This window comes from Pezoporus flaviventris, unplaced genomic scaffold (assembly GCF_033815535.1).
Source record: "Pezoporus flaviventris isolate CSIRO_AGI_PZ_B2104156 unplaced genomic scaffold, CSIRO_AGI_Pfla_v1 ptg000097l, whole genome shotgun sequence".
NCBI classification, from domain to species: domain Eukaryota; kingdom Metazoa; phylum Chordata; class Aves; order Psittaciformes; family Psittacidae; genus Pezoporus; species Pezoporus flaviventris.
In genome coordinates this window covers 6731775-6746150 of record NW_026892645.1, presented here as the reverse complement: position 1 = coordinate 6746150, position 14376 = coordinate 6731775, and the positions used below count along the sequence as shown (strand labels likewise).

Below are 14376 nucleotides of genomic sequence, written 5' to 3'. Positions count from 1 at the left end.
GGGAAACATGGAAAAAGCAGCTGGGAAACAAAATAGCAAAGAAATCAAGATTTTATGTGATTTGTGACAAGCTTTTGTCCCTCAAGTGCTAATCCTCAAAGCTGCCCTGGATGGGTGGTCTGGGCTCCTGGCCCTTCCGAGGGTCCAGAGGTAGGTTTGTTTGGACATAGGAGTTTCTTACAAGTACCTGGATGTGCACTCATTGAGGTTGCATTGAGGACAGTGGATCCTGAGGCTGTTTGTTACCTACCCCAGTCATAAAACTGCTTGTTGCAAAGTTTGTTGTTGCCATTACTCACTTCATCTGTTATAGCAAGGAAGCAAAATGCAGATGCTTCAGAGCGAAGGTATGAGTAAAGCCTTATGCTCATAGGAACTGGGAGATGCAAAACCACAACTGAGTTGAATTGTATGTATTTAAGGAGAGAAGCCCTTAGCATGGTAAGAGAAGGGGTTATGAGATCTGATTTATGGTGGAAACCTCAACTTCTGGCCACATTCTGAGGCCAGTTTTTTAAGTGAAACCTGCATTTCTGAGTCAGGCCAGTCCTACACCAACATCACCCCCCTTTTGCTTCAGGTTCAGGTGCTTGGTGGGTCAGTGTTGATCCTACCTGTGGCTGTATTTGTCTAAGTTTAGAGCCCTTACCCGGGTCCAAGATGCCTTAGTTCTGCCTGGTCCTGCCCCAGGTACTTGGGGGAATAATGTGGCAAGGTAGAGAATACCTTCGTGCAGCTTTGATGCTCAGCACCCCGCAGGACCTGTCCTTGCCGCAGCCGTGACCCGCAGCCTTCCATTCCCTCCTCCAGCATCACCCCGGCCCCATCCCCTCCCGATGCGGTACCCGGGGGTGCCCCTGCCCCGCAGAGCCGCTGAACCTGCCCCTCGGAGGCTGGATCTCTGCTCATTAGCTGCTGTTTGCTGAAACCGGATACCTGGGGCACCCCCGCCAGCGAGCCGGGTCCCTGCCTGCAGCTATTTAAAAGGACAAGGGCAGCCTTAGAATTCCCACCTCTTTCACATCCATGTACCTCCCAGCGCCCGGCCGCAGCCTCTCTTCACTCCTGGATCCCTGCGGAATCCATGACCCACGAGAGGAGCGACGGCCTGAGGGGGACCTGCCCGAGCCAGCCCTGGGGAAGGATTATCTGTTGAATTTGGGGGGACCTCAGCCTTGCCAGAAAGCAGGGGGGCCGTGAACCCCCAGCCCAGGAGACACCGTAGGGCAGGAGGGAGGAAGGGGTTTGAGAGGCCCTTTGGGCTTTTTTTTTTCCCCTCCTTTTTATTTCCTTTTTAATTATTATTCTTTCAAGAACTAGAAATTGGTGTAAGCTGCTGGGACAAATGAATGCCAATGAACATGGGGCTGCGAGGAGATGCTGCCCAGCCTCTCGCCTCGCTGCAAAGTAAGTGCCCAAGGCAGGGATGCTGTGCAAGGGGAAGAGAGCAGGGCTGTGGGAGCACCCAAGGGTGCAAGGAGGAGGTGGGGGGCTCTGTGTGATGGGTTGCCCTGAGGGTACCCCATGGAACTGAGGGGTTTGCTGTGTCCTGGTGTGGATAAAAGGGACCTGTTGGTCACCCCAGGGTGTGCGCAGTGGCTGGGGCCGTGCTCTGTGGGAAGAGGAGGGAGCACAGGGATGAAGGTTTAATCCACGTGCAAAAGTCCCCTCTGCTGGCAGAGCTGGCTAAAGCGGACCTGGGAGCTGATTTACCCTGATGAAATTTGTATAAGAGAACTCATTCCCCACTCCCTGCCCTCCTGGCTGCAGTTTCCATCATTTGGTGATGGGAGAAGAGGGGCGATGCCACCATTTAATCCCCTTCCCTGTGGGACCAGGGTGAGGATGCGGGCAGGGCCAAGGGGGGAGATTTTCTCCTTCAAACCCCTCTCCGTAGACTCCCAACCAACCCAAGGTAGAAGCCAAGGCAGGTACCTGGTACTGAGGTCCATGGTGGGGTAGGTGGAAGGCTGCAGGTTTACGGCCCCCAGGCAGTGAGAGCAGAGGAGCAACCACCTCCATCAGCATCCTCCCCAGAGCGGGGGCCTGCACCTTCCTCCATGGGGCCTGGCAGAGTCTTCATCCCTTCAATGGCCCTAAAAGAGTTTCTTCTTCGTTAATTATTTATTTGCCCTGTGTTACTCTTCTCTCTGTAAGTGCTTCACTGCTACAGAGGAGGGCAGCAGAGAGAGGCCGCGGAGCCATCCTTAAATCATTTTCATTTCTCCAAATCTGCCTTTTCCTCCTCTCTCTTAAGCCCAGAGGAGAGATCCTTTGGGGGGGGGGGGGGGGTGTGGGGGGGGGGCTGGTGGTGGGAGGCACATCTGCACTGCAAAATAAACAATAATTACAACCACCAACCAAACAACAAAGTAACAGCTAAGGGGGGGGGAACCCCAACCAAACACTTTAAATCAAGGACTTTTGGAAATCAGAGCTCCCAGAAATTGTACCAGTAATAAGGAGGGGAAAGAAAAGAGGCGAGAAATCCAGCGACCATGGGCCAGCCCGGCTTCCTAGCGTGTACTTTCTGTTCTCTCTCCTTCTTCCCAAGGTAATTGCAGTCTGCCGAGAGGGAGTTAAATGGGATTAAAAGATCTGTGTAAGCAAAAGGACCCAGAAGAGAAGGAGGAAGGAGTGAGCCGTCCGGGCCAGGGGGTGTCTTTGACACAGCTGAGCCCCTTAGAGAGGCAGAGAGCTGAGCTCCTGGGAAGGATGTACCCACAAACCGGCCTGACCCCCTTTTTCTGATGGATTGCTGCAAAACTTGCCCGAAAGAGACAATGCACTAAACGTGATGGAGCCGGAATCAGAGCCGGTCTCCAGACTCAGAGCTACAGCAGCAGGCAGGGGGTGAGTACAAAGTCCGGCTTCTCCCGGCGCTTGGGGAAAGGGAATCCCGGGCGGGACGGGGGTGCGGGGGAGCCGGGAAGGGAGCTCGGCTCCCGGGAATGGGCTGGGGGGAAGACATTCCTCTGCCAGGGGATGATGTGAAAACTCCTGGGCTGGAGAGGAGAATGAGCTGGGAGAAGGGAGGCCACGCTGCTGGAGCAGGGGAAGGGGGGGAGCGGGGCTGCGGTGTGCGGAAGGGGGTGAGAGCGGGGAGCTTGGAGCCGGGAAGGGCAGGAGAACCCCCGAACACCCCTCAATCCCCATCCCCATGCACCCGGGATAGGAGCCCCCAGCCCGGCAGCAGCACCGGGGGGATGTCCTCCCCATGCGGGATGCAGGAAGGGGCGATTCCAGCTCCCCGCTTCCCCTCGCACACCTCCACCGGGCACCCGGGGGGGGGGGGGGGGGGGCCCTACAGCCCTTCCTGGGATGCTGCTCCTCAGCCTCGCTCTCCCTCGGGATATGGGTTCAGGAATACCTGGGCTCGTCCTCCGGGAAGCGGGAGAACCGCGGGTGAGGCGGAGGGTGCTGGTAGCGCGTTCCCCGCGTGTCCGCTGCACCCACGGGCGCACGATTGCTTCTTCGCATCCGTGTGTACGCGTGTATGCATAAACCCACTCCTCGCACACCCCCGTTCTCGCACAGCCGGGACCCGCTTTTACTCTCCCCATTGTTAAATCTGCTGCTGTTGTTGTTTTTCCTGCCGGCGAGCAGCAAAGGGTTAAGCGCTGCTGGTTGCGTTGTCGGATGTAATGATGATTTACCGACACTCCCTTGGAAAAGGCTGGGATTCTTCTGCCTGGCAGTTGGGGAAAGTTGTGAGCAGGATCCCTCTGCTCCTGCCAGGCGGGGCTGGGAGATGGGATGAAAGGAGGGGGGAAAGGGGTGATGGGATTTGGGAATATATCCCCCCCCCCAACACCTCTTTGCACCCCGGGGTCACCCCGCTGCCGGCAGCCGCAGCTTGGATGTGGATGAATGTGCAGTTTCCTTTGTAGGCTGGGGCAGGCTCTCCCTGCCTGTGTCTGTGAGCGTGGAGTTATGTGGAGAGAAGCAGAACTGCTCCCAGGGGCTGCAAACAGCTCTCCTCGAGGTTTTGTGGGGGTTTATGTTCACAAGGACCGGATTTCAGTGCTTTAGGGTGGGTTTTTGTGCAGACGTGGCTACGGCATGCTTAGGGATGCTGGTAACTGCATCTCCCAGTTGCACCTTTTTGATGCTGGGCATGGTGCGGAGGGAAGCGCCAGCATGGGTCTGCGTGATGGGATCTGTGTGTCAAAGACAAAGCGGAAAAGGGAACACACAGATAAAGACTGCTTTGAAAGACCAAGAGCAGCTTCACAGTGAAGGGCACAGACACCGCACAGGGCTTCAAGTTGTGAGCAGGATGGAGGTGACCGCAGTCATGGTACATACAGATAAGGATGGGGATGTCCTGCTTGAGCCCCAGGAGAATCAGATCCTGATGAGGATGGGTTTAGGAAATGATGGGCTCTGCTGCTTGCTCGCTGCAGGTCTACATCTGGTTTTGCATCTGTGTCCCAGGCCAGCTCTGTGCACGGGGTTTGTGCTGCAGTGCCATGGGGAATGTGCGCTTTGGTCTCTTCTGGTGACTCCGAGTGCGTGTGCCTTTTGTTCCCGGGATCTCCTCTGGCTCCAATACCTCACCGGCGTGCTGCTGCTCCGTTCCCTCCTCAGCAGAGGTCGCTTGCTACCCTTCACATTATCTCCCGATGGGCTTTTTGGTGCTGGGCTTTAATTTGCTTGGCAAAGTGCTGTGCATCCTATCCTGGATGTTCCTGTAGAAGCTGTCAGTCTTGGAGAGGGTCCTCTGAGCCCAGAGCTGGCTTGTGCCTGGGCTCACCAGGCCATCCTTGTGCCATCGAGTCATCCTCAGGGAGGGTTGTGCTGCCTGAGGGCAGCTTGTAATGGGAATGTTCTGGTGCATTCCCGCATGGCACTGGGGGTCCTGCTTATCCCAGTGCTCCTGCAGCATCCTCTGGAGCTGGGCTGGATGCTGAGGGAGAGCCATGGATGGGAGTGGGAAGGAGGAGCAGTTGCAGCGTGTGCTGAAGCTTTGTCCTGGCTCAAGCATCCAGAGCTTGTAAAACCAGAAGAACACAAAGTTTTTACAGGCTCCATGAGCTCCAAGTGCCCTGTTGATGCATTTTGGGAGTGCACAGGCTCATTGAACCACAGAAGGTTTTGCATTCACCCATGCACTGAGCACATCCCCAGGCAGCAGCACTCGGCTGTGGTTGTGCCACCTTGGCCCCTTCCAGCCCTGCCGCTCTGTGCTGGCCATGGAGAAGGTCTGTGGATGCTCTTGGGTGCCTGCTTGCTGTCACTGGGCTGCTGGTGTGATGCTGGTGTGATGCTGCTCTGGGCCGCCTGGTCCACATGCTGGGTGAGGAAGCTGTACACATAGTGGTACAGCATCCGGATGGACCAGCCCCTGGATCAGTGTCCAGGTCTCCCTCTTGCTGCATCAGTGTGCATCTCTGAGCAGGTCCCTTCAAAGCTCCAGCTTCATCCCATTTCTGCAATGGGTCAGGGGGATAAAATCTGCCCTGTTTGAAGCAGTGTTTATGGAGGCTTCATCGGTGACCGAGGGTTGCTCAGGTCTTGTGCTGAGGGGCTTGTAGGAAGTCTATGACCAGAGACAGACACTGAGCATGTGGGTCCTTTCCCCGCCCTCTTTCTTTGCCAATTTGTTGGGGGCATAAGTAGAAATGATGGACACCGAGTGAAGTGCAAATGGAAACAATGGGGAATTCTATAGGGCTCTGCCAAACCCCATTCACAAAATGAAGGAATGCAAAGGCGCTTGTTGGCAGGACAAAAAGAGGAGTTAGATGACAGATCACGCTTAGCACTGCTGTTTGTCGAGGGCTCCAGTTACTAACCGAGAGCACAAAGGCAAGGGCCGGTAGTGAGTGTTGTCACTTCACAGAGCAGCAAAGTCAATCACACAGGCAGAGAGGGGTGGGCAGCATAGAGGGGACCGAGTAACGGGTTGTCAGGGAAGATCCCCTATTGGGAAGCTGCTGAGAGGTGTATGAAGGGTGTTTGGGTCATCACAGCCGTGTCAGTCCTGCATCTAGGAGGTGAGGAGCTGGGTAGTTCTGGGCCAGCTTTGTGCAATGACTACCTAAGCTCTGGTTCCCAGTTAGGAGAAGTACCAGTGGTTTGAAACCCATCATCCTTCTGCCTGCAGATATCGGGTATAAACCCATCGAAAGAACAAGGTGTCTGTGGGATGGAGGCTTGGTCACACTGATGTCTCCCCATTCTGCATATGCAGATCAGCATCTACCTCCTGAAGAAGGGAAAAAGAAGAGGAGGTGTATGTATATATGGGGGAGGAAACACCAGGTCTTCATGCATCCAGGCCCTCCTGTGCCTGGCTGATGTGCAGGCTTTAGGAGAGCAAAGCTGCTTTGCAGTAGTTGAGACCCATTGCTGTACCATTGCCAGGAGCAATGTCCCTCCCCTTGGAGAATGATGGCTCCCTTTTGTCAGCCCCTCATGGGTCCCTCCTTCGCTACCGGGGGCCTCCAAAGGAAGCAGCAGCTTTTTCTGGGCTGCATTTGCAGATAGATCTCTACAGGCACAGAGCACTGAGGGCATTTCCATCCGGAATTAAGGTTAGATTGGGCAGAAACGATGCCAGAGAAACCCCAGGGATTCCTGGGTTTGCACACACGCTCCAAGTACTGGGACAGGGTGGAGGAGTTGAGAGGTTTCCATCCAGGATCACCCCAAGGATGGGTTGGAGCCTGGCCTGGGGAGTTTCCCATCCTAGTGAGTGTCCCTGTTTGGGCTGCTGGAGTGTCTAGTAATAATGGTGTGGCAATCTTCATAACCCTCTGCTCAGAACACTGTTAAAGCACCAATGTCCCACTTCATCTTCCTCTTATGGCTTCACATGCAATGAATTTCTAGTGACATCTATAAATCAGGTTTGATAAACCTGTGCCTAGGAGGAGCAGGATGGATTCTGGATGTTTTATGTGCTTGATGCTGGATGGTATTGAATTTCATTCTTCCCCATGTGATATTGACAGTTTCTCCACCACCCTTAGGTATCTCAGTGTATTCTGAATGACCATGGAAATGTGGGTCTCTGGGCACGTTTGCTTGTGTGCTTTCTTCTGTGCCTTAAAAACAGAGATGCTGAATGGGGGTTAAAAATGAACGCCATTGCAGTCATCTCCCTTAGCTTGCTGGGCTTTGCAACAGGGCCTGTGTACACCAGACAAAACTCTTTCACTGGAGGAATAAATCAATAGCTGGTTTATATTGCAGAAAGGGTCAGTGAAGGTTTAAGGGATTGATACAGTGACATCTCTATATAATAACTATATATTCCTATTGCTCTCTCCAGAAACGGAGGGTGAGAGGAGAAATAGAGTTTCCAGAAGTCTGCTCTGCAAAGGATGATACTAGCGCAGAGTAAGGCTTCTATCCCAAAAGCTGGCAGTGGAATCGATGCCATGGTGTGGTTTGAAGCCTCAGTATGTAGGTTGTGATTTTTGTTTCTCATTGACTCGTCAAAACCGCTTGGGGGTCTTGTATCACCTCCAGTCTTGTGCAAAGGATCTTAAGCAGCAGAGACGTTTTATAAGATGGTCTGTCTGATCTACAGCTAGAAATGTAGATTTGCTATTCTTGAAAACCCATTTTCAGCATCCAGCTGGCTTTCTGGTCTTTTGGATAGAAAAGAATGCACCTGAGTGGAGGGGAATGGGGGGAGAATTGTTTTTCCACCCTGCAAGAATGCAATTTCAAAGACATTTCATCGCTATGAATGAGGGAGAAAACCAAATAAAGCCCATGTAGCATTTTCCTCAGCTTCAACCCGTCACCTAAGCAAAAAAGATGTCAAAATCATTTGGACTTCTTTTTTAAGACAGGGACAAGTCTTTTCATTTAAAAAAGCTGAAGTTGTTCCAACCAATTCCAGAAATGTGGAGTATTGGCTGATCACAGCTATTTTACAGATTGCTTCAGCTTTGTCGAAGTTGCACTTTTTTGGAGGATAATTCCTGACCAAGTCTTCCCTAGAGACTATCGTTTTACTACTGACCTTAGTTCAGCGCAGTGCTTTGTTCCTGTGGTTGTCAGCTAAGAACCAGTATGTCCGACAGGATTTTTCCTTTACTGTAGCTCTTGGGGCTGCCACCTTGACTTTACTGGGGCTGCAGCAGCAAGACATGCTGTGCACAAGCCAACTGAAGAGGTGATAACTCTCCTTTAGCCTCCAGGTCACCATTTGCTGCCCTCAGAAATCTGTGTGCAGTGAGAAAGTGGCAAGTGAGCCTGGAAGCTGAAAACCCAGGGCATGGTTTTGCTGTTCATACACTCATAATTAGGGTTGGAAAAGACCTTAGTATCATCTAGTCCCAACTGCACACTAGACCGTGTCACCCAAGACTCCATCCAACCTGGCCTCAACGCTGCCATGGATGGAACACACATGGATGTGTGCTAATGAGCAGCTGTGATTTCATCAGGTCTCTGTATTGGTGCAGACCACCATGTAGAGAGACCTCCTGCCCTGAGGCCCTGCCAAAAGTGATGCCTCAACCTTCTGGTTTCTTTAACGGGAGCTCCTCAGGATACTTACTCTTGGCTGCTACCTCCTCACTTGGAAGATGCTAAAATCGCCACTAAGGTTGAGAAGTGTTATTGCCAGTCTTTGCGCTTCTCTATCCCTCTCTGTTGTCTTTTGCCATGTACTTTTGGCACTGTTTAGTTCCCATGGACTGATCACAGAACTTCACAAAGAGAAGTGAAGCAAATTCAAGCTGCATTCAGTAGCTTCAGTTCGCTATAAAGGGAGTTTGCACTGGGAAACTTTTAGGGCTCACATGAGCTCGCATAATATGTATTTAGGGGCACTTCTTCACCTAGGGACTAGCAATGGGATCCTCATTCTGGTATTCATAGGCTTTGTGCAATAAAAGAAATGCCTTTAGTGGGTACCTCTTGACAGAGTCTCTGTGGAAATCGCTGCTTGTGGGAAGATGCTGAGATAAAGGCAAGGTGAGTTCGATTGCTCTATATAAGGTGAAGAATCTTCCTTTATTATTGCTCCTCGAGCTGCTTATGCAATCCTGTCACTGCAGAGTTGTAACTGCAAAAGAGCCTGCATTATAGAGCCCTGCCATAATTACCAGCCCCATCAGTCACAGCTCTGCCATTTGGAACCTGCTTTTGCTTTTTCCATTAAGTTGGTAAACTTTGCCAAAGTGTTTTTCTTCAGCATTCTGGCACCCGGCCCCGCTCTCTGCTCTTACAGTATTGGCTGTGTTGAGGGGTCCAGGAGCGGGGCTGAGGCCAGCTGGATCCCACGCTGAGTATTCGTCTCCTTTATAGCCCCGTCAGTGTCACTGGAATGAAATTACGTGCTGGATTTTCCTCTAAGGCTTGTTCCCTTCACTGTTGTTGGTCAAGGAGGGCTTTGGAAGCCAATTGGGGTTGTGAAGGTATCCTTCAAAGAAAGATCTGGGCTTCGTTAGGTGTTATTAATGCTTCTGAGGCTCCTGCTGCCCTTGGTGCTCATGTCATGTTGGTCACCCCCTTCCCCTCGTTTCCCCATGCCCTCTTTGGGCAGTCAAACCCCACTGATGACACCCAGCAAGGATCTTTGCTCAATGCACACGTAGAATTGCATCCACAACTTAAAACTCCATTGTTCTTTGGAGGTGAGCATAGAAATGCAGGTTTTCCCATACAGTGGGTTTTAGCCTCTTGTAAGTCATACAAGGGCTGCTAAAGGCAGCCATGAAGACTCATCCTGTTCTACTTCCCCTCCTACATCCCTGGAATGAACTGGAACAACAGCTCTCTGTGGACCCAGCAGCGTCTTCAGTCTGACAGCAGTGTCCCATGGGATGAAGTGGGCATAAAACATCCGGGTCTCTCCTTTTGGAGATCTCTTGAGCACAGTGAGGGTTTCCTGGTTAGCATATGGCTGGCTATGGATTACCATGATTTGGCTGTTCCAAGCTGGTTTTCCTTCATGCATAAACTAAAAGCAGCCCCAGAGCTCCTGAAATGAGCAGCCCAGTGTTAGGGTAATGGAAAAGAGCAAAGAACGATGTGGTTCATCTCGTTTGTTTCCCAGCACATGCAGGGCTGCTCCAGTGTTTTGTCCCTTCAAGCCTTAAAATATGAGTTAGTGGCTGGATTCCTGCATGGATTTTTAAACTCAAGGCCAGGTTTCCCCACTGACATGGAAATCACCGTGGCTTCATTTTAGCTGTGGGAAAAGGGTCTCCTGCACCGAGGGAGGATCTGGTCCAGGGTAATATACTGCCTCAGAGGATGCTTTCTTGTGCTGAAGCTTGGTGGCAGGAGAAGATTGATCTCTAGTCCCATGGGATAAATGATTTCTCTTTGTCTGGTCCAAAGAGAGGAGCAAGCTGCACTTTGGCATTGCTTTGCATATCCCAGTGTTTGTACTGGCTTGGCTGAAATGGAGAGCAACCTGCGAGTGTCCCATGCTGCTTTCTTCTGGCTGAGGGTTTTCTGTAGTTTACATTTTTGTCCCTCCAGCAGCCCTTGCTGATCAAGCTGTTAAATATCATCTCTAGAAGATGAGGGAATTCAATCTTCAAACTTTCCACTGTCAGCTTTAAGTGAGCTGAACCAAGGAGTTTCCTATGTTCGTTATTTGGCTGCAAATCAAAGCAGGTGGAGAAGGAAGGGGGGGACTTCAGCTACCTTTCTGGTAAAAGCTTTCCTCTCTGCTGCTGTTTTCAATGGCTTAAAGTAGAGCTAACAGAAAGGTTTGACCAATTCCTTCTCAGGCATGAAGGGGTCTGCAAGAACACTGTGCTCTGGGAGTCTGCAGCTCTACCAAGCTAATGAGAAAGTCATTAATGGCAGCAGCAAGGTGCTGAGTGGCTTTAAGCTGCTCCCATCATTGTATCTGAGTGTAAAATGAGGAATAGATCCAATGAGGATTTTGTATGTTTAGAGTATTTTTAAGCATTAAGACTTGGAGTTTGTTTGCTGAGATGCAGGCAACGTGTCGCTGCGTGCCAGCCCATTTCCTACCCATACCCTTATAAACATCACGTACTCCTGGCACATCTTTCAACCTCCTAGTTTGGAATTATTCCTCCATTCTCTTGCATTTAGGATGTTCTGTCTTAGATGGGGTGAGTGCCAAGGAGTAGCAGTGGTGACTGCTGGCCTGGCACTGATGTCCCTGCATCTCAAAATGCCAGTCTGGTCCTAGTTCAAGGCTTGATCAATGGCCCCTAATACCAGTAAGAAAACATTTCACTGGATTCATCAGGCTTTAGATGACTTTTATGTAGTAAAATGAGATCTCACTGAGAAGAAAATGCAGTTCTGCTGAGCGTTCATCCTCCATATCCCAAAGACATGTGGGCACTGACTCTACTAGACTTGTGATCAAGGAGAAGACCCTTAACAGGGGGGCTGCTTTTTGTTACTAATATTGTATAAACTCATTATTTTCTCTTCTCTTCCACTTCTAGGGGATTCTGCTTTCTCTGGACTGTTTTATGTTTTACCTGGTTCCTGGGATTCTCACAGGGAAATTCTGAAGGTAAATCACACTTTTCTTTCTCTTTTCAACCCAAGTAGAGGCCAAATGCTTTGGTCTCAGTTCAGGTCCATCATTTAGTAGTCTCTGAGCCTAATGCACAGAATTAGGTGCTTTTATTGCTAATCTTTGCAGTACTGGTGCTGCAGATGATGCAGTTAACAGCTGGGAAAAGAACCAGGGTTTATAGGTGATTATGTGCCTCACAGGGGCTCCAGAAGTACCTCTCTGTCTGGTGGAACTGGTGGGATTGAGGCACTAAAATGTCATTGGCATCTACCTGCATTTGCTGGGGCTTAACTGCTTTCAGAAAGTGCCCCTTGAGGCCAGGGCTTTAAGGAATTAAGCATCTCTGGCAGACTGGTTTTTCCTTGCAACCCAGCCCTGCCTCTGCAGGCACGTGGGATGTTGTGCATATAGAGATGATGGGAGTTCTAAAAGTAAAAGCAAATTTAAGGAAGAAAAATGTCACCGTGTGGGTTAACAGTAGAATGACTGTGGTTCAGTCTCTGTGCTGCAGTGGGAGTATTCTATAAGGGAGGGATCACACACCTTCACCCTGTCTTTACATCCCTTCTCCAGGCATCGCCTTCCTAGTGCTGCTTGGGAGAGGATAAAAAGTTGGGGTATAATAATCAAAGAGACGGAAAGCTTCAGAGCCAACAGAAACAACTTTTACAGTTGATAGCAGGAGCTGAGCATCTCTGCAGCTCCTGTTTGTCAAAGAGCCATTTCCTCTTAAAATAGTAACATCTCTTCCACATGGATGCTTTACACGGGTACATGTTGGAACTGAGCAGCTTCCTCTGCAAGCAGCAGACAACAATAAGTGGACTAGCAGGCTCCAGGGCTCTCCTCTTAGTCGGTAAAACATGAAGGAAAAACAGCAAGTTGGTTGATGCTCAGTCCATGGAGCACTTTTTTTACAGGGGAAAAAGGAAAATCCATCCCTGCCATCAGCAATCCTGAAAAATGTCATATTTTCCAACTTGTGCCTCAATGCAGAAGAGGTGAACATCTGGCTGAATCACTTAGTCAAGCAGTTTTCAGAGCAAGTTTTATGTCAGCTCATAAAGAGGCAGAACAAATAGTGTGTCTTGGCATCTTTCTTTTCAAGGCGACTTTTAATACGCTGTTTAGACTCATCTCTAGCCATCATTTTAATCCCATGATAATTATGGGTGGTGCTATGGCTTTTGATTGTTGCCATGAACCTAAAGAAAACTCGCTTTGCTCCTATAGCATTACCTTAGCATGGTGGATAACTCCCCTGTGAGATGCTTTCTCTGCGATGTGCTTGGTTTCCCCACAGACCTTGGGGTACCAGAAAGCCAACGCTTCCAAGGAAGCACAGGCTGTAAGGAAACACTGGTGGCTTGAGGCTGTATTATCACTCAGAACTTCCAAACATGAGATTTACAAAAGCAACAAGAGCTTGTTTGTAGATCTGTGTGAGGATGAAATTAAGCCAATGCCGTGGGCTTTTGAAAACACTGTAGTTTAAGGCTTAGGGGTCTTCCTGCACACTGGAAAATCAGGGAATGCAGAGGATGGTTTTTCCATAAGTGTTACAAATCCAAAACATCATGAGGTTAGTGAGTTCATCTGATGTGCACTGACTAAGGGTCTGGGCAGTAACTTTTGGAAGCGTAGTGTTTATTCAACCCAATTTTAGCTGTGGGCATCACATCTCAGCTGCCGGAATCTAGGAAGCTCCAAGTTATTCCTCTCCTGCCTTTTGGCTCTTGTAAAGCTTTTTGCATGGGGGAAAAAGGAAGGGAAAGGAGCGATGGGATGGAGAGCAATAAAACATTTTATCCCCTCTTTCAGAGGTGATCATGTGGTTGTTCAGGAATCTCTGCGCATCTCACTTTGTGTTGCAACAGGAATGCTTGTAACTTAGCTTGAAGGCACCTGGGACCAGGCGGCTCGAAGTAAATGTGTTTTTCAATATGTGTTTTGATGGAAAAATCTACAGAGGGAAAAATTTGAAGGGGGAAAAAATGCTTTGCTAAACTTAGAGCTATTTAAGGAAGCCAAGAATTACCTTGTGTTTTATGGTAGCTGATGGCATCCTGTCGTCCCAGGGGATATGCCCCACCGGCAGTCAGCATGGAATGGAGAGGGAGATGGGCTTGGGTGCACTGGAGACCTGAGCTGTGTGTCTGGACCTGGTGCTGGAAAGTCCACGTTCATGTCCTGTATGAGGTCTCTTTTTCGTCAGGTTTTGGGTAGGCATCTAGAATTTGGCCCTACCTTAGTAGGTTTTGAGGGAAGGAGTGTTTGGGTTGTGCTGGTTTTCCTTTAAGCCCTGTTGGATGCAGTTGGATTGGTATTGCAAGTAGCAGCAGCATCCTCTGAGGAGGGACACATCCTTGTGTCTTTGCAGAGCAGCTACCAAATGAATAGTGTAAAAGCATCTCTGCCAGTAGAGACACCACTCTCTGTCTCTGGGAGGGAGCCTAAAACTACATGTAGGAGTTGGAGGAGCCTACCACCTAGTTTAAGTGGTAAATGTATTTCCTTAGAGCTAAATGCTGCTGCCTTTGAAGTCTGTGGCAAGGGTCCCACTTGACTTTGTTAAACCCAGGCTTTGGCCTTTGCTATTTCATGGGCTCTGGAAATTATCCAGTATGAAGATACTGCTGTGATTCCTCTATCCACTGCAGAGTAGGGAAAGCTTTACCTTTGCTTTGCTGACAGACAGCCCCATTGGGCAATATGGCAGGAAAACGGTGGGGGACCGAGGATGTCATAGTATGGGAGAAGCATCATTATTAACACTTGCACATGCTGTGCAGTGAGTTACTTGCTTTGCATGGAGTGGGAATATTTCCATCCTCTTTCACATCTGACACATCTTCTCCATGGCAGTCTCTGCTAGAAATGAGTCAAGCTGC

General features: G+C 50.1%; 1 protein-coding gene across 2 annotated transcripts in view; it reads left to right on the top strand.

Annotated features, from left to right (window-relative positions):
• Window positions 1–2299: 2299 nt before the first annotated feature.
• COL27A1 (collagen type XXVII alpha 1 chain) overlaps window positions 2300–14376 on the top strand; it is a 151734-nt gene continuing 139657 nt past the window's right edge. For both annotated transcript variants that reach the window (XR_009747519.1, XM_061477045.1), the window contains exons 1-2: window positions 2300–2853; window positions 11409–11479. Coding sequence is in view for 1 of the 2 variants with exons in the window: in XM_061477045.1 (XP_061333029.1) it covers window positions 2798–2853; window positions 11409–11479 (127 nt within the window). In the remaining variant the exon portion in view is untranslated. The remainder of the gene's footprint in view (window positions 2854–11408; window positions 11480–14376) is intronic.